The sequence below is a fragment of the Myotis yumanensis genome, unplaced genomic scaffold (genome assembly GCF_028538775.1).
Source record: "Myotis yumanensis isolate MYYU_CA2020_CCGP unplaced genomic scaffold, mMyoYum1.0.hap1 SCAF_17, whole genome shotgun sequence".
Taxonomy (NCBI): Eukaryota; Metazoa; Chordata; class Mammalia; order Chiroptera; family Vespertilionidae; genus Myotis; species Myotis yumanensis.
In genome coordinates this window covers 8,976,135-8,995,698 of record NW_027223768.1, presented here as the reverse complement: position 1 = coordinate 8,995,698, position 19,564 = coordinate 8,976,135, and the positions used below count along the sequence as shown (strand labels likewise).

The window sequence follows — 19,564 nt, the reverse complement described above, 5'->3', positions numbered from 1 at the left end:
CGTGGTGGCGAATTACACATTCCCCAGGGCAAGAACCCAGTTCTTGGATGCAGCTCCCCATGTATTGTTATTATTGCGACACTGGGCAAGGGATTTCATCTCTTTGCACCTCAGTCTCTATCTGTAAACTGTGGCCAATCACCGGGACTGCCTCACAGACATCTGAGGATGTTCAGTGCAGTCACTTAGCATGTCCAGTGCTCAGCCCAGTGCTGGGCAACTGGTAAGCCCAGAGATGATCTGCTGCAGCACTATGCAGCTGGGGCAGCATGGACCACGGTCCACGTGTTCAGGGCACAATGACACTAAGCCTTCTTTTTCAAATTTTTTAAAAAAGTTTTTGGAGAAAGAGGAAGGGAGAGGGAGAGGGAGAAGGAGAAGAAGAGGAGGAAGAGAGAGAGAGAGAGAGAAACATCGGTTGGTTGCCTCCCATATGCACCCTGCCCAGGATTGAACCTGCAACCTGGGTCTGTGCCCTGACCAGGAATCAAAACTGAGACTCTTCGGTGCACAGGATGACGCTCAATCATCTGAGCCTCACTGGCCAGGGCTTCTTTTTCAATTTTGTTTCTAATAAGTTCCTAAAATATTAACTCAAATATCTTGCCACTTAAAATGAAACTGTTCGAGGTCTTCCGATTACACATTCCTACACATGGATCTCCATGCGTCGGGACAGGCCAGCTCCTGACGCAGACACTCAGGTCATCACTCGGCTGCCACCGTGGTTTGGGCTTTGGCGGAGCTCTCGATGATCATAATTCCCGATCACTGTGTTTTCTCGTTTGGGCCTATAGCACGCTATTGTACAGAGACAAGAAATCCAAGGCACATGGGTGCTGAAACGCCAAGTTAGAAGGTAGCAAATAAAGGTTAATCAGTTCTGCCAATGCAATACCTTCCTAAGGTTAATTTATCAACCCAAATCTTAATTTATAGATCCAGAAATATCTTAAGTCAGAATCCAAAAAATACCATGATAATTATAGTGAATTTGGCTTTTCATTTATAAGAATAAAGAGACCGCTCACAGCCATCTTGGGTTATTTGTCCCAAAGTGCTTACAAATAGCCTGCTGCCCACCCAGGTGGACACTGTGCCTGCTTCCCCACGTTCCTTTGACCTTGACAATGACCCGAGTGCATTTGGGTATCCCACCCCTTCCTGGTAGGGGTAGTTTAATGGGGGCTTTGGGGGAAGCTGACCCTTCCAGGGTTCAGGGGTGGGCACCTAGTGATCTAATGTTACCTTACGGATGGGAGAAGATAGTTGCTGGTGTTCTATGGGGGAAACATACACACTTTCCTCCTGGAGGTAGAAGAGAGAGCATGGAGTCCAGGAGCTGTTTGCCATCATCTACCAACAGCCAGGCACGACCAACAACATGATGAGGGCTTAGGACAAGAGAAGGCAGAGCAGAGAGATGAAAACAGAGAAGCCCCTGGCTGTTGAGCAGATGAATCATCCCCACCCTGCAGCCCTCCCACCTCCAGCAGCACATGCTGAGCTGGCTGGCGTTGGATTGTGTTATTGGTTACTACCATAATCTCACGGCTGTACCTTCAGCTTCCTAATTATTTAGAAATAAACTAAAAAAAATTATATAAACTTAATTTGTTGAGATAAGTGCAACCTACAGGAATGACCAACATCATATCATCCAAGTAGAATTTGTTCATTTTTGCTTGGATAATCCACACCTAAATTTCAATTTTCCAAGACTTCTGCTTGGAGGCAAAATCGAGCAATGGACCGATTTTACTCTCTCATCCGAAACAACCAAAACATCCAAAGAAACACTTGAAACAGCAGTTTTTAAGATACCGCACACCAGGCAACAAAAGAGCGTGACCTGTGAGAGGTAGGAAACAAATAGCTGGGTTTCTACAGCTGCCCTACAAGCTGCCTGCAGAGCTGCTGGGCGGGGCACCGGGACGGGTGGGCTCGGAGCAGTGTCTGTGTTGAGGAGGAGCTGAGGGCCCAGGGAGACGAAGGCAGCTACGGTTCACAGGGCACAGCACAGACAGAGAACCACTTAGAGACACCCTGAAAGACCTCCGAGGATGCCCCACATTGAGCAGAATACTGGTGAGCACACACATGTAAGGAACCACACAGGAGACTGGGCAAAAGAACAACCCCAAAAGCTCAGACTAGAGGGAACCGAACGCAGGCTTACACACACATGGTAACTAATTTTTGACAAAAGGTGCAAAGGCAATTCAGAGGATGGTCTTTTCCAGAAATGGTGCAAAACCAATTGGATATCTGTATGCAACACAACACAAAACAAAATTTCATCCATACTTCACACCATATTAAAAGATTAACTCACATGAATCACAGACCTAAATGTAATGTTCATGGCAGCTTATGCGTGAAAACAACCCAACTGTCCACCAGTGAAAATGGACAAACAAATTGTGTATATTGATACAACGTAATTCCACGTAGCAGTCAAAAGGAATGAACTGGGTATTAATATATGCAACAACATGATTGAATCTCAAAAAATTATTGTACTGGGTGAAAGAAGCCAGACTCCCCCCCCCCCCCCCCGAAAAAAAGAAGATAATACATGATTCCATCTACCAGGAATTCTGGAAAATGAAAACGAACCCATAGTGACAGAAAAGAGACCAGTGGTTGCCCAGGGATGGGTGTGACTGGGGAGAGATGTCAGAGATGGGGAGGAGGAAGGGATTACAAAGGATACAGGGAACTCGGCAGGGCAGTGCTCACTTTGATTGTTTCATGGGTGTGTGCACATGTCAAAATAAAAGTTTGCACTTGAAATATGTGCAATTTATTATGTCAATTGCACCTCCATTTAAAAAAGAAAACATTTCATTTTTATTTTCTTATATACAGGGTGGGGAAAAAGTGGTTTTCCAGTTGTGAGTACACAAAAAAGAGTTTATTCTTGTGCTATTATTTATTAGTTATCGTATTATTTTCCATATGAACTGTAACCCTACTTTTGCCCCATCCTGTATGTTTCCCAAACCAGTATGCCACTGAAACATTTGTTAACAAATCAATCTTCTCCTGAATAATGATTTTCATTAAACTAAACAGGATGAATCATTTATGAATTGACAAATTACAACTTACTTTTTTCTGTATGTAAGGATTAGAAATGATATTAAAACAAACTTTAGAGTCAACAATAATGTATAGATCTAGAAGTGTTTGAAAATCATTCTTTTTAAAATCATTATGCAAGAATAACGAGTTTTAAAAAATCCCTAAAGAGAGATATTGAGAGATTGTCTATTACTGTTTAAAGATAAGTAAAAAAAAAAAAAAAAATGGAGGGATGCCGATTCAGTTTATTTCTCTTATTTTAGAGGTCTAGACAGGTGAGTGACTGCCCACAGAGACCCATGTCCCAGCTCCTCCTAGGGGTGGGGTCAAAGGAGCCATGGATGGAAAAGTGTGATCGCCGGTACTGTGCTCACCTGTTCGGTCATCGATTCACTGAAGGCGATGAGGCTCGGGGGAGATGCAGGTTATCCATAGAGAGAAATCAGCTGGTTCCAGGGGACAGGCAGCTTTTCTCCATTGTAGGAGGCAGCTTCCACTGGCTTCCCTCTGTATTAGTTCCCGATTGCTGCTGTAACAATCGTCACAGGCTCAGTGGTCAGAACAATACAAATTCATCCTCCTGCAGTTATGGAGGTTGAAGTCTCCAATGGTTTGGCAGGGCTGCTTTCCTTCTGGAAGTTCAGTGGGGGGGGGGTGGGGGGAGGGGGTGAAGGGGGTTGTCTCCTCGCCCTGTCCACCTGTCAGAGACTGCCCCTCCTTGGCTGGTGGCCCTGCACCATTCAAACCTCGCTCCCACCGTCACCTCTCCTCTCTCGGACCCTCCTGCCTCTCTTTTTAAGGACCCTGTGATTACACTGAGCCCATCAGGATAACGGAGGCTAACCTCCCCAACTTAAGGTCCTTAGTCCTTAATTTAATCATCTCTGCGCAGTCCCTTTAGCTGCGTGAGGTAACACATTCACAGGCTTGGGGACTGGACTGGGCATCTTTGGGGAGTGGGAGCACCATTCTACCTACCACACCCTCTGTTTGGACATTCGATATATCCTCTAGGTCCAGGTTTTTCTGTTCTTTTACTGCTTTTCCTAATTCTAGGACAAATGAAGCCTAAACTTTCCATTTACCCATCCCTCTGTACATTTCCTTCTGAACTAAATGCCTCACTTTCTTGTTTTCCTTCCAACTGTTCCTCCTGCACGTTCCTGTAGAAACACCTGGTTCTAACCCTGTGAATTTTGGGTAATCTAAGTTTTCACGTTTTTGTTTTTCCCTGAAGGAAACAGACGCCTCCCCTCCTTGCCCAGAGCAGCCTGGGGTCATGACAAGCCGACTGACCCTGGTCCAAACCCCATCTCTGTGACTTACCAGCGGGTGACATGCAGACGGCTGGACTCTGCTAAACCTCAGTTTCGTCATCGTGACCTGAAAGGAATAATACCCAGCTTTAAATGAGATGACGCATAGAGATGACGTATAGAACGGATGAGCTCAGTGATTGGCTCACAGTGAGACTGAAAACGCCTGCATAGTACACGGCTGGGAGGTGATTCTAAAGGGCAAGATCCAGGGCCTATCCCCGGAGGAGCAGCCTCACATTGTGGGCGGCCACTATTCCCGGCTTGTCTGTGACGTCATCAGCCCCCTGTGAGAGGCATCCAGCGGGTGGTTACAAATAGTAGAAAACAGACACAAGCAGGTTCAAATCCCAGCTCCGAGGTTTACTAGCCACGTGACCCCAGGCAAGTTAGTTAACCTCTCTCTGCCTCGGTTTACCCATCTGTTAAATCGGGTTGCTAAAATTGCCAGCCTCGTAGGGTTGCTAAGAATAAATGAGTTAAATTCATTTAGTGCTTAAAATAAGACCTGGGGAGCGCAAAGTAAGGGCTTCAGGTTTATTTAGTAAATAGTTGATGGGAACTACTGCAGGCAGGACTTGTCTCTGCTCCGATCAGCCTCAGCCTACAGGGGAAAGGGCTGCCCAGTGGGAGAGCGTTTCCGAGGAAGATTATGGTGTGCAAGGGCCCTGAACGCCAGCCCCTGGGCCACACCGAGGGCCTCCCTGAGGCAGTGACGTTTGTGGGAAGCTGGGGTTGTAATTGGTAAAGCCGTGGGGCTGTTTTTCCATGGGGCATTGACTTTGTATTTTGCCTGGTTCTGTTGAGGCGGCTCCTGGTGCAGGGAGCTTGGGCTGCCCGATATTCAGAATAAAAAGGAGAGGAGGTCTTGGGGTTGGAACAGGCCTGTTCTGAGCTGAGCAGAGGAAGTCTGAGGCCATGGAACGCAGGGCTGTAGACACAGCATTTCTGGGACTCTCTCTACCAGGGGAACCAGCTGTATCTCCCTGGCTAGAGGCCTAGCCTGACGAGGGGGAAACAGGATCAAACAAAGAAAGGTGTCATTCCCCACGTTGTCCACTTGGGGGAGCATTTTAGCCAAAGAAGGGGCCTTAGTACATATTGACGTCCTAACAGTGGTTCTCAACCTTCTGGCCCTTTAAATACAGTTCCTCATGTTGTGACCCAACCATAAAATTATTTTCGTTGCTACTTCATAACTGTAATGTTGCTACTTTTATGAATCGTAATGTAAATATCTGATATGCAGGATGGTCTTAGGCGACCCCTGTGAAAGGGTCGTTCGACCGCCAAAGGGGTCTCGACCCACAGGTTGAGAAGCACTGTAGGATGTCTGCTTTGGAGAAGACAGATGCGAGGTTGGACTTGTGAAGAATCAGGCCCATCAAACCCCCCTCCACAGGTAACATTCATCAAAGTCCTCAAACCTGTGGGCTGTGCCAAGGCCTATCCTGGTCAAAGGAAATCCTCGATGGGCGGAACAGATTTTAAAATCTCTGAGCCAGAAAGTGGCCATAGGAGACCCTTTTTCCCACTGGAAATGTGAGGGCCAAGAGTGGGGAGCCTTGACCAAGGCCGCACAGCCAGGCTCACTGTGTCAGACCAGCCAGAACCCAGGCCTCCTGAGTTCCTGGTCGTGGCTCTGTCACTCTGATCTGTGTCTGAGTTGCTCAGATGGGTTTCCTTGCCCTATAGACCGTCCACTGTAGGTATGAACCTATATATTTTATGAACAGATGAAAAAGCATGAGAAAACTGATGCTGAGAAAAGGAAGAGGTGGGTACAGCTCCCTCTAGTGGTGGACTCCGCTCGGGTCTCCAGCGTGGAGGCCTCCCCCTCCTCCCTGGGACTGACCTTCTCAGCAACCTGCTTTCTGTCTCAGCCCCTCTCCTCCCTTCTGCTTCCCTGTTCCCTCCTCAAAGATGCTTCCTGGACCTCCCATTCTAAAGGGCCACCCTCTACCCACTGTCACAGGCTCTCCCTGGACCCTCGTGCGCGCGCGTGCACACACACACACACACTATGTTTCTTTGATTACTGTCTGTCTCCCCGTTGGATGTAAGCTCTGTGAATTCAGGGTTACAGCGTATCTATCCCCAGTAACCAGAAGAGTGTCTTGTACACAAATGTATGTAATTAACACCTTAATGAAAGACCACGGCTTCAAACCCTCATGTATCTATACAATGGATTATGGTGCAGATCAAATTAAATAGTATATAAAATGACCGGGCTGCCTGTCGAGAATAAATAAACACAAGGGGTGCCCACGCACAGAGGGATGGACTGAAAACTGTTAGCAAAAGCAAGGGGCCTGTCTCATGTCCTGTGACAGTAACTGACATGTATTTGCATGAATTTGTTTATTTTGTTATACTCCTTGTTCCAAAACAAAACAAAACAAAACAAAAATACCTGCTATCGGCACAGCAAGATACACATGGCTCAGTCCGGCACGGCCACAGAGCTGGGAGAGTGTGAGGTGTTGCCTTGGGCTGCGGCTGGTTTGTTGCATGCAGAGTTGACTCAGAAATGTCAGAAGCACTTGCTGTTTACAGAATAAATGCAAGTGGGTGAGCAACAAGGCGAAGGAAAACAAAATTAGGAAGCTAAACGGCAGCTGGAGAAAAGGCTGGTACATAAAAAGCAGACCATGAAGAAGCGTCATTAGAAAGAGTGAGGCGCAAATTTAGGTCCTCGTGTCCACGTGGACGGACAGTGGGAAACCTGATTGTCACAGCACATGTCGGTGGCGGTGCCGCCATCAGGGCTGGGCTACGAGGCCCAAAGAGAGTCTGGGATCTGGGGGCAGGGACTTTCTACACTGGGGCGTCTTTCTGTTAATACTCAGCTGGTCATAAGCCAGACTTGAGAGCCAAACTGAAATTTTAAAAATCATCCCTTTGCGCCCGGCCAGTGTTGCTCAGTGGATTGAGCGTTGACCCAAGAGGTCACTGGTTCCATTCCCGGTGGCGGCAGGTGACTGGGTTGCGGGCTTGATCCCCGATGGGGGGCATGCAGGAGGCAGCCGATCGATGTTCCTCTCACACACATTGATGTTTCTCTCTCTCCCTCTCCCTTTCTCTCTCTAAAATCAATTTTTAAAAAATTATCCCGTTGCCCTGGTACTTTTCATCTTTTGCAAGTCAACAGGAAATTCAAAGTCTCTGACTTTAAATAGCTCCCAGTGTTTGTTTGTTTTTTCAGTAACATATAAAAAGCATATAAGAAAAGTAGAGCAAATTCTAAATAAAGATAAGCCAATGAGATTGGGACAACTGGGAACACTTTAGGAAGCTGACCTCAAAAAAGACAAGACACAAGGCTGTCTCCGTCGGAAATCTTTCCCCCTGCAATTTCTAAAGAAAGCAGAGATCGCTCATGCTTGGAGTGGCTGTCCGTGGCCCCATCTTTAACAGCAGACTATTCACCATGGGAAGGAGATGGATTCTGTGATGGGTTTTAATGGTGAGATCTCCAAGATCTCGGCTTCCTGGACACGAAAAGTGATGCCTCCTTGTCAGCCGGACTCTCAGCAGGAGGCCCTCTGGCCACACAGAGGCTCAGGCCCCTGAACTTCCCTTCTCCTTCCACCCCCTGCAAACCCTGTGAGCCACAAGGCCCTCGCTGTGTCCAAAGCTGGTCTCTTACTGAAGGAAGACAAAAACTGGGCCTGAGTCCTAAGAGCCAGAGACCCCTCTAAAATGGAAAGACATGCCCGTCGTGTGTGGCTCAGTGATTGAGTGTCAACCTAGGAACCAGGAGGTCAGGGTTCGATTCCCGGTCAGGGCACATGCCTGGATCACAGCTTGATCCCCAGTGTGGGGTGTGCAGGAGGCAGCCGATCCATGATTCGCTCTCATCATTGATGTTTCTATCTCTCTCCCCCGCCTCTCCCTTCCTCTCTGAAATCAATAAAAATGTATTTTTAATAAATAAAGTGGAAAGACGTGGCCAGACTGTTGTGTGACCAGAAGACATGGTCAAGGGCCACTGAGAGATGGGTGTCTACAGGGAAGTTGTCCTGCGTCAGGTTCGAGCCGCCAGAAGCACCGGGCTCTGGGTGGCAGTTAGAAACAATCGCAGACAAATTGCTAATTTCTCTGACTCTCAGCTCCCCTGAGAGATGAGCCCTGATCACGTCTGCCCTGGTCGCCTGCTGGAATCAAGGAGAAAATGGAACGGAAAGGGTTCACAAGCCATTACTACTAGGAACTAACAAGACATTATTATAATAACCTATGACCCAGCATCTCCAGTGAGAATGAAGTAGGTATAGTAGCTACCATGTAGGCACCAGTTCTATATCATGCTTTTCCATCTATACATTCCAGACCTAACAATATAGTTACTAGTATCCGAATTTGACATGGGGGGCAGCTGAGACCCAGGGAGGGAGAGTGACCCCCAAAGCCCATTCAGCTGTTAAAAGGCAGAGTGGGGATTCGAACTCACACCTGTCACTCTGTGTCTAATAAAGAGGCAAAGGGTAAAAGTGATACATTAGGGGTTCACGTGAAAAAAAAAATAGGACGGGGATGATAGCTGAAAACCTCCGGTTTCTGAGGAAGGCTGCTGAACTTGTATTTAATTTAAAAATGGGGACGGTTGTCATGGCGTCGGCAGAGTTGGGCAGTGGGCAGGGTGGTAGGAGGGAACGGTGGTCCTGGGCAGGCCGGGAAAGGGTGTCCCTGTACCCTTGGCCCAGGGGCTGGGGGAGCCATGTGGGCATGGCGAGTGGCCAGCTAGGGCTGGGCTTCTAAGAAGAGAGGACAGGAGACAGGACAGCAGAAGGTGAAGTCCACTTCGGGGCTCCCTCTCGTTCCCACATCAGCAGTGAGCAGACAGGGGACGGGCGCGCGGTCCCCAGGGAGGGACAGGCTGGTTACCTCCCTGGATAACAGGAGATTCGATGATGGCTGAGGCGCTGCGCACATCCTAACGTCTCCACTTGCTCCCTGGTGCCACAGTCCCCTCTCTCTCGCCTCTCATCTTCTCCCCCTCCCTCCAAGTTCACCTCTCGTCTTTGACCTTCCTGGCCTCAATTCCTGGTGTCCTCGGCTTTCCCTCCTGCCTCCTCCCTCTCTACCCTCTGACAGACCATATCAGCGAATCCCTCAACAGTGGCACGGAGAACTTTTTTTATTCATCACAGGATTTATTTTTAGCCTGAGACAAGTGCATCCTAAAAATGGAGTTCCTGATGGGCCGGGGCTGGGCAGAGCTATGCGCGGTATCTGGGCTTGGCCGCCCAGCCTGGCTCAGTCCACACGTGTGTGTGTGCATGTGCGTGTGTGTGTATGTGTGTGTGTGTGAGAGCCTCGGCTCCCTCCTTCCTGAGCTCACAACTGCAGCAGCCGGACCCGAGGAGGTAAAGACTCAGTTCCAGGGCCCAGCAAGGGCAGGAGGGACAGACCAGCCTCCCTGCCCCCCGCCTCTCTCAACAAGCCCCTAAGGATTTTTCCTCTTTTGTCCTGCACTCAGCATTGCTGGGCAGGACACCCCACTTCTCCCCGATGAAGCGGACGCACCTGTTTGTGGTGGGGGTCTGCCTGCTGTCCTCCTGCCGGGCGGAGGAGGGGCTGAACTTCCCCACGTACGACGGCAAGGACCGTGTGGTGAGTCTCACGGACAAGAACCTCAAGCAGGTCCTGAAGAGGTACGACCTGCTATGCCTCTACTACCACGAGCCCGTGTCTTCCGACAAGGTCGCTCAGAAGCAGTTCCAGCTGAAGGAGATCGTGCTGGAGGTGAGCGGGGCGCTGATGCTGTCCCGGGAGCTGGGGCTGGCCGGCGGGGCTGGAGGCAGGAGGGGCAGGGTCCCTGTCCTGAAACCTCCCTGCACCCCCGTGTCAGGTGAATGGGAGGTACTCTTGTTGCACAGTTGGGATGAGGGAACAAGCGTGGGCCCAGACGCCGACAATGGGGACCATGGACTGTGGCTGTCCCATGCTGGTCCTCTCGATTTTTCAAGGGCATTAGCCCAGCCATGTTTTTCGAAATGTCGAAACTATTGTTAAAAGGCCTGGCTGACATGGGATTCGGGGTTGGTGGTGGGTTTCACTTGGAGTGCTGTTGGCCCACTGGGGGTGCTGATGGCCCACTCAGGGTGCTGATGGCCCACTCGGGGTGCTGATGGTTCAATGGGTGTGCTGATGGCCCACTCGGGGTGCTGATGGCCCACTCGGGGTGCTGATTGTTCAATGGGTGTGCTGATGGCCCACTTGGGGTGCTGATGGCCCACTCGGCATGCTGATGGCCCACTCGGGGTGCTGATGGCCCACTGGGTGTGCTGATGGTCCACTAGGGGTGCTGATGACCCACTCGGGATGCTGATGACCCACTCGGGGTGCTGATGACCCACTAGGGGTGCTGATGGCCCACTTGGGGTGCTGATGGTTCAATGATGTGCTGATGGCCCACTGGGTGTGCTGATGGCCCATTGAGTGTGCTGATGGCCCACTCTTTGCACCCTCCCCGAGATCCCGGAGACAGGGGAGACCTTGACCTTGCGTCTCTTGGTGGGTCAGTGGGGAAAGTGACCAGGTGATGCTCCTTCCCTGTGGTTGGATTTGGTCAACATCTCACCGTGTGTGTGTGTGTGTGTGTGTGTGTGTGTGTATGAAGACTCAGTAATGGGATCTCTTTTCCTCAGAAAGTTCTTGGTGTGAGTTCAGGGCCGACACTGAAGTCAGTTCTTATTTTATCTGCATTACGTGGCCCGTTAGTAAACCTGGCGCTGGGGCCCATTCTCGAATGCGGGGAGCGCGCCCTAGAACTCCCCTGAGAACCCTAAGGTCACTCACACCAGGAGCACCCTGAGTGCCAAGAATCCCAGGAGTCACCAGGTCCCGGTCAGTCCCCATGCCCAGCCCTGCCCAGCCCAGGCGCAAACCTGTGAAAAGGACTATTTGAGAAAAATAGCCACTTATTAACCATCAGAAAGCTTGCCTTCATCAAATACTTTGATGAACAGAATTACCATATAAACCCTTGTGGACTTGAATGCTAAAAAAATAAATAAAAATTTAATTGACTAATAAAAGCCAGGAACGCCACCCCAAGCACATCCAAGTATCTTTGCTGATTTAAGAAGCACTTCAGAATCCTAAGTGTCTCCTGGTGGCCACACAAGCACCTATTTCGGAGGCTTCATGCATGGTGTGTGGTCAGCAGGAGAGCTCTAGTTGACAGACAGCGAAGTGTTTTTAAAACACCACCACTGCCGTTAGATTTTCCTCAGCTCCCTCTGCGGGCTGGAGGCGGACGTTGGGTGCTCTCTGTGGGCGGCAAGTGAAGAGAAACAGGGACAGCTCTTACGTCTTGGTAGTGTGCACACGGGAACATTGCAGGTGGGTAAAACCAGGGCTGCTTAGCCCGTAAAATCCTCACTCCCATCAGCGTCTCCACCTCAAACTGCCCTACTCAATTACTGAGAGGTATTTTCATGAAAAGTTTAAGCGAAGGCATAATGAATCTATGTATATGCTCCTCAGTGTCCCGTTAGCCTAGAATTCACAAAATTAAACAAATGCCAGTGCAAGCAGTGACCCCCGTTTCTGACTGCATGTCAAACTAACACACACACACACACACACACACACACACTCCCCCAGGAGTACATCTCCCTCGAAGACCAATACAAAATCCCAAGAGGGTCTTGCCTCCAGGCTCATAACTCCGCAGACACCTCTGATCCAAGAGCACCCGGCAGGGACGGACAAGGGGGAGGTTCGCACAGGAAGTCGGAGCCCCAGAGGCACCCCAAGCTGGAGTGGATGTCAGTAGAGGGAGGAGAATACAGACTGTGGAGTCAGGAGATCATCACATTTACAGGATAATAATTATACATGCTTACGAGATCATTAGATGAAAATGAACATTTGTTGAATGCTTACTGTGTACAAGGGCTGCCGTAGGCACTTTGTACACGCGGGCTGCTTTGGTCCTTACAACATTTCTATGACGTAGGTGCCTTACTATCCCCATTTCATATATGGGGAAACCGAGGCACGGAGAGGCCACGTTGCCCAAGATCACTCAACTAGTGCAGGTGAAGGCAGTCTTGTCCCTACACGGCACTGCTGCTGGGGTCATGAGACAGGTGTGAGGCTTAGCCTGGAGCCCAGGTCTGATGATGCCAGCTTCTCCCCAGCAGGGCTGAGCAGCTCACAACCTGGAGGTACTCCTGAGGCAAATGCCCAAACCGCGGAGGAGGCCGGGCATCCCTCCAGAAGGAGGGGCAGAGGCGGCCTTTGTTGAGATACCTGTCAGGTGTAGGCTGTTTCTCAGAACCCAGGACCAAAAAACGCCTCCAGAAAATCCATGGGTGGGAAGGGAAGGTAGATGTGAGCCTCTAACTATTCTTCATGGTCAAAACAACTATTTTGTCCTCTTTTTAAAAAAATATATGTATTTTATTGATTTCAGAGAGGAAGTGAGAGGGAGAGAGAGGTAGAAACATCAATGATGAGAGAGAATCATTCATCAGCAGCCTCCTGCCTGCCCCCTACTGGGGACTGAGCCCTAAACCTGGGCATATGCCCTGACAGAAATTGAACGTTGACCTCCTGGTTCATAGGTCAATGGTCAACCACTGAGCCACACTTGTCAGGCTATTTTGTCCCCTGACCGCCTCCCGCCCCCCCCGCCACTGCTCCCAAACGTGCACAAAGGAAACTCTGACTGGGAAGCCGTGGTGGCACACGCCACCTCTCCGGCACTTCGTCCCCAGAGGAACTGTGATGCTGGAGGACCTTGGGCAGTGTCTGTGAGGCCATTCACATACCTTATCATAGTATGTTGTGATAACTGTTCTATTTTAGTGTTAGTTATTGTTATTAATAACTTACTGTGCCTACTTAATAAGTTAAACTTTACCATAGGTAGCATGTATAGGAAAAAACACAGTATGTATAGGGTTTGGCACTATCCTCGGTTTTAGGCATCCATTGGGCATCTCGGAACGTATCCCCGGCGGATAAGAGGGGACTACTGTATACATTTGTTGGATTCAGAGAAACTATGGAGGATCTTCTCAGGCAGTGTTTTAGAATATGAAACTAAGTATTGTGAATCCCTGACTAGAAATATTAATTCTTCAAATATCCACAGATCTGAGCACTCTTAGTAATCTTTGCATTAATAAATGAACGAAAGAGCTGATGAATGGATGACGAAAGAGCAATGCTTTCCACGCCGTGAACAGTACAAACTGGTTCATTTGTTTGGGGTGAGCTAGGTCCCTTGCACTGGCAGGCAAGCCGGGGTCGTGGCACAGAAATAGACACACCATCCATGTGCCTGCACGCCAGGGTGACCCACAGCTCCTGCTGATTTCGACAGGACTCAGCTAGGGTGGGAGGTCCCCGAGCACCCCCTTTCTCCTCTCTGCCTCTCTCTGTTTGTCCCATGGTGCTTTGCTGTCCCACTGCATATTGGAGAGAGAGAATCATTGATTGGCTGCCTCCTGCACGCCCACAACCTGGGCATGTGTCCTGACTAGGAATCGAACTGTGACCTCCTGGTTCATAGGTCGATGCTCAACCACTGAGCCATGCCAGCTGGACTCCTTTATTTCTTTTTAAATTAGATTAATGTTTTTAAAAGAATTGAACATAGTAAAAAAAAAAATTAGATTAAGTCTGTCAGATTCAAGGACCTGCTGGTCCTCCTTGCTCAATCCCACTGACACGTGGTTAAAACTGCATTTTTAGCCATGGGACTCTCAGTCCAATATAGGCACAGCCTGGGTAGGAACCTCAGGCACGGCAAGGCTGGCCCAGCCCTCAAACCCCTTTAGCTCTGGCAAGTGTCCCAGAGGTTTTATTTCTAACCCCCAAGAGAGGGAGGCAATGAAGTGGCCGGAGTCAAGTAAATCTGCAGATGGGGCGAGATGGGGCGACGTAGGAACACTGGGCAGAGAATAGCAGCGCCCGAGGGTTCGGCATTTCTTCCAGCTGTTCGTGCCCAAAGACAGCCTCTCCACACGTGCACCTGCCACGCCCTGAAAGATCCGTGAGGTCAGGCTGGTCTTTGGGGCGAGTCCTCACATGGAGCCGGCGCTCTCTCGGAGGATGTGTGCGCATGCTCAGTCTCACACTGCCCTCTCAGAGCCCAAGTGCCTCAACCATGTGACAAGAGTTTGCTGTGCGGGTCTGTGATAAAGCCCGTGCCTGGGTGAGATGGCAAAGAGACAAGAAGTGCTATTGCCAGAGCATGGATTGTATTGATCATAGGCAAATTCTTCCTTCTGCATACAGGATTAATAGGGAGACAGATTTTACAACGTGGCCAACACACTGTCGATTCAGGAGGTTTTAGACCAGGGATGGGGAACCTTTTCTTGCCCAGGGCCAGCTGGATATTTATAACATCATTTGTGGGCCATACAAAATTATCAACTTAAAAATTAGCCTGCTATATATGGTCAGACATTTAATTAGCTCACCCCTAATGCCTTGGCAGGGCCAGACCAAATGATTTCACAGGCCTTATACGGGCCCACCCCTGTTTTAGACCCCAAAAGCCCTCAATACTCAAGCCCAAATTTAGGAAGCCTGGACATTGTACCCCTGAGGGAGACCTCCTCTTAAAGTCATACATTTTTAAGTTTGTTTTTCAATTACAGTTTACATTCAGTGTTAGTTTCAGGGGTGTGGCATGGTGGTTAGACAATCCCATACTTGCCAAAGTGTTCCCCGATCTTCCCAACGCCCACCTGGCACCACCCTAGTTATTACAATGTTTCTGACGAGCTTCCCTGTGCTGTGCTTTGCGTCCCGGGACCATTCTGTGACCACCAATCTGCAATTCTCTATCCCTCACCTTTCCCACCCAGTCCCCAACGCCCCTTCCCGCTGGCCACCATCACCACGTTATAAATCTTCCAACGGAGACGAGATACCACGGAAGTCACCACTATGGAACTATTGTAAGGACCAGTCCAATGTCAAGCAGTAAGATGAAAAGAAGAGAATCTGTGTGAGTCACCAGGCCTGTCGCAAGCAGCAGCCCTGCCCTTCCAGTGAGCGCTGTGGGCCGGTGTGGAGGGTGTCTATAATATACAGCTCGGCCTTCGCACCTAAATGACTTGTTCCACCAAGAAAGTCGGCCCCTGCCCGCCAGTACCGACCCCTAGGACGGAGCCTCGGAGGCTCCCTGTCTGTAAACTGGATGTGGTTTTACCCTGAGGAGTGGTTTCTTTTGGGACAGCCACCAGGAGAGCGGCCAGCGCGCCGCCCTGCAGCCCGGCTGGCCAGGCCAGAGCGCTCCTCAGTGCCCGGCGCCTGTCCCAGCAGCGCCTACCCTGCTGCCCGGTGCCCACGCCAGGCAGGCCTCTCCTCACCATCCGCCTGAGAGGTGGGCCAGCACACACTCACCTGCCTCCATCTTAGAGGGACACACAGCCATCCTGGCTCTGGACACCCAGCGAATGTGACTGCTCAGAGCCCCACAGCCGATGAGAAGCAGAGCCAGGACTGGGGCCCAGGTCCCCACGAGGCCCAGGTGGAGGGAGCTGGAGGTAATGGATGAGAGCGTGGGCTCTGGAGCCAGAGTGTGCCCCGAGTGATTTATGAAGGAAATGCAGCATCCCTGGGACTCAAAGGAAAAGAGACTACAGCAGCCGCAGCCTCCCCTGCAGGGCCAAAACCACCGGCTTTGATGCGAGGGCACCTGGGTCTGAGTCCTTGCACAGTCAAGGCCTCGAACTGGACATCTGACCACAGGCCGGGGACACTTCTCAGGGCTGGGTGATTCCTGTGTGGAACAGAAACCACTCCCCCCGTCACAGGTCTGAGGAGAGAGAGGAGGGGACGAGAAAGATGACCAGCACGTGCTGGTGCTCAGCAAAGGGCTCTGGTGAATCGTCGTGTCTGTGACCACCTGGCCCTCTGCTTGGTTCTCCACAGTGTTTGCCGCCATCAGCAGATGTTGTCTGGATAAACGCTAGCGGACGTCTCATAAAGTCGCCAAGCAGCAAGGCTCCTCCGTGTGCACTATGGGGAGGCGATCAGAGCCTCGGCTTCCAGCCACTGCTTTTGTTTTGTTTTTCTCACCTAAGGAGTGAGGCTATTTTCCCCACTGATTTTTGGATAGAGTGGAAGGGGAGAGAGAGAGAAACATTGGTGTGTGAGAGACACATCCATTGGTTGCCTCCCGCTCTCCCTGCCAAGTGGGGCTGGGGATTGAACCTGTAACCGAGGTACATGCCCTTGACCAGGAACTGAACCCGAGACCCTTTGGTCTGTGGGCCAATACTCTCACCACTGAGCAACCGGCCAGGGCCAGCCACTGTTTCACATTGAGGAAGTCTCTCCAGCAACAGAGCCCTGTCTCTGCCATATTTAAATTTTATTTCTTATTTATTGTTTTATGAGGAGTACCAACCCAGGGAAGGTTTAGTCACGAAAGGGGTGATCTGTCCCTGGCAGCAGTGCCTACCTTGTGGGACTCTGAGGGAGAGTGGGGTTTGGGCGGCTGGACTGCATTTTCACAGGCTCTCGGGCACAGAACTCTGCTGAGCAAAACTGGGAAACGGCATGGCCTAGCCCGTCAGTCAAATCCATTTTTTTTAAAAATCCACTGGGACGAAATGTGTAGGAAAGAGCTTGAAAACACATTAATTCACGTTTAACAGGATGGGAAATATGTAGGAAAGTGTTTGGAGGAAAAAATCCACTGGGATAAAAAGAAAAAAACCTGGCCTCCAGAAATAGCCCGCTCAGTCAGTCAGTGTGGACGTCGCTAAAGGCTGCACCGTGAGACGGTGCCTGTGTGCTGGAGACGGCTGTAGAGCTGGGTGCTCAGTGTGTGGGCCCGGGGCCGGCATCGGCGCCACCTGGGACCTTGTCAGAAATGCAGCTTCGTGGGTCCCACCTGGACCTGCGAGCCAGAAACTCTGGGGTGGGCTTCCCTCCAGGTTCCAGAACCGAAGCTTGGGGTCATGGGGTGACTTGAGGTGAATTTGTAGGGAACACACTAAGCACGTGCACCCATGCTTCTCCTGCAAGAATTCCATCTCGTTTTTTAGATTAGAAAATAGAAATCAGGGAGTTGTGAGCTGGTCAGTCTCACAGCTGATGAGTAGCAGTCATGGGTTCAGGTCCCCAAGAGGCCCAGGTGCAGGGAGCTGATATAACGGATGAGAGCGTGGGCTTTGCAACCAGAATGTCGGGGTTGGGATCCCAGCTGTGTCACTTCAATGCTGTGTGGTCCTGGGCAAGTTGGTTGGCCTCTCTGTGCCTCCAGTTCCTCATCTGCAAACTTCTACTTCATGCGGGTTTGGGGAAGGTTCCATATTAGGTGTGGGAGCGGGACCCAGCAGGTAGTAAACACCCAATATCCTTGTTGTTGTTATGGTGTTTCTTAACGTGGGGCAGTGGAAAGAACACACAGCACTGGCCCTTGGGTCTTCACTTTGGCATTGGCCAAGGTGATAACCCCAAATAGAACAATGGATAGCCTCCCTCGCCCCAAGGCTTTTTCAGGGGCCACTGATCCAGCCCCAGAGGCCCCAGCATTCACCTGAGTCTCAGGATGTAGCTGTGCCATCCCCTCCCCTGCCTCCTGCGGGCACATCACGTGCCAGCCCCCAGCTATACATAGATCAGGCCTCATTTGAGGGCGGTGGAAAGTGACAGGAGATTACCGGGAGGTAAGCATCAGCTCTCCGGTTTCAGGGCAGGACCCACAGTTGTTGAATCGCTTGACTTGTCGCCAGATGGTATCAGGGACAGTGGGTGAGAACAGCCACTGGGCTCTTAGCTTCCAGGGACCAAGCAGGATGGCAGCCAGGGTATTTTTAATGAGTGGCTTTAGGGACATTGGCTTTGAGCAAAGATCTGTGGCATTTCCCTCCATCCTCAGATTTTTTTCCAGACTCTTGAGCCTGGCGCCTGGCATATTGCAGGTGCTGTCCTCTGAGGCCCAGCGCCCAGTCACACAGCCCAGGGAGCGTGTCCCCTGGTGCTTCTGTATTAACTCCCCCTCCTTTCATGGGCAAACTTCTTGAACAAGTGATCCACACCTGCTCTAGCATGTCCTTGCCACCCACTCAACTCCCTCTGGCTTCTGTCCCCGCCCCTCTCTAAAAGGTCATTGGTGGCTTACCTGTCCTGAAAGGAGAGACTTCACGGGGTCCCCCTACCCCCGGGACTCCCTGCAGCATTCGATCCGACCACCCACTCCTTCTCAAGGCTCTCTCTTCCCGTGACTTTGGAGTCATGACACAGTGTTCCTTGTCCTCCTCCTGCTTCTCTTAGAGTCCACTCTGCCTCCTCCTGCTCTTGCCTCCTATGAGGTAGCCAGTCCCTGAAGATGCCACCCACCTCTCACCTCTGGAGCTCCCCTCGGAGCCTCTCCCCTGAGCTCCAGGTTGGCACCTCCAGCTCTTGGCTGGACTTCCATCGCCATGAACTCATTGCATCTGAATCCAGGTGGAGCTCCTTGCCCCTGGCTCTGGCATGCCCTCCTGACGTCACTGCTTTGTCCTCCACTCTGTTCCCTGGCTGGAGACCTTGGAATCATCTTGCCTCCTCCTCTCCTTTGGTTTCCTCCCTTCTCTCTCCAAAGCCATGCATGGCAGAGCTACCAGGTCCGCCTGACTCTCCATTTGTAACCTCACCTCACAAGTTACACCTTCTCCGTCCACTGCCACTGCCTTCATCTGAGACCAGTCACCTCCCACTTAACTATGGCATCAGTCTCCCAACTGGTTGCCTTTCCTTTCTACTCTCCTTTCTATCTGTCGGGTCTATGACCTCAGATCACCCTCCTCAAACCCAAATTAGCCACACTGCTCTTCTATTCAAACAGCTCCCAAGTCAGAACGACCAGTCCTAATATTCAGAGTCCCTCATATTTTCTCATGTGCCTGGAACACACTACTCCCTTCAGTGTCCCCAAAGAAGCCCTCTGCTCAAGGAAGTCAGCCCGATGCCTCTGTGATGATTGGCATCGAACTAGACTTCATCTTCAAGGGAATAAGTGACCAAGAATAGTAAATCCCAGTGCTTAAGAACACAGGGCTTGGAATCAGAGACCTGGATTTCTGACTTGGTTGCAAGGGCTGGGATGGCCGTAAAGTATGGACAATAACAATATCTATCGTGAGGCTGTTGTGAAGATTCTATGAGATAAAGCATGTAACGTGCTGGCC

The 19,564-nt window shown here is 50.6% G+C and overlaps 1 protein-coding gene across 1 annotated transcript in view; it reads left to right on the top strand.

The window, feature by feature from the left end:
- The first annotated feature begins 9,722 nt into the window (after positions 1-9,722).
- CASQ2 (calsequestrin 2) overlaps positions 9,723-19,564 on the top strand; it is a 53,129-nt gene continuing 43,287 nt past the window's right edge. The window contains exon 1 of the mRNA XM_070396581.1: positions 9,723-10,154. Coding sequence (XP_070252682.1) covers positions 9,921-10,154 — 234 coding nt within the window. The 5' untranslated portion in view covers positions 9,723-9,920. The remainder of the gene's footprint in view (positions 10,155-19,564) is intronic.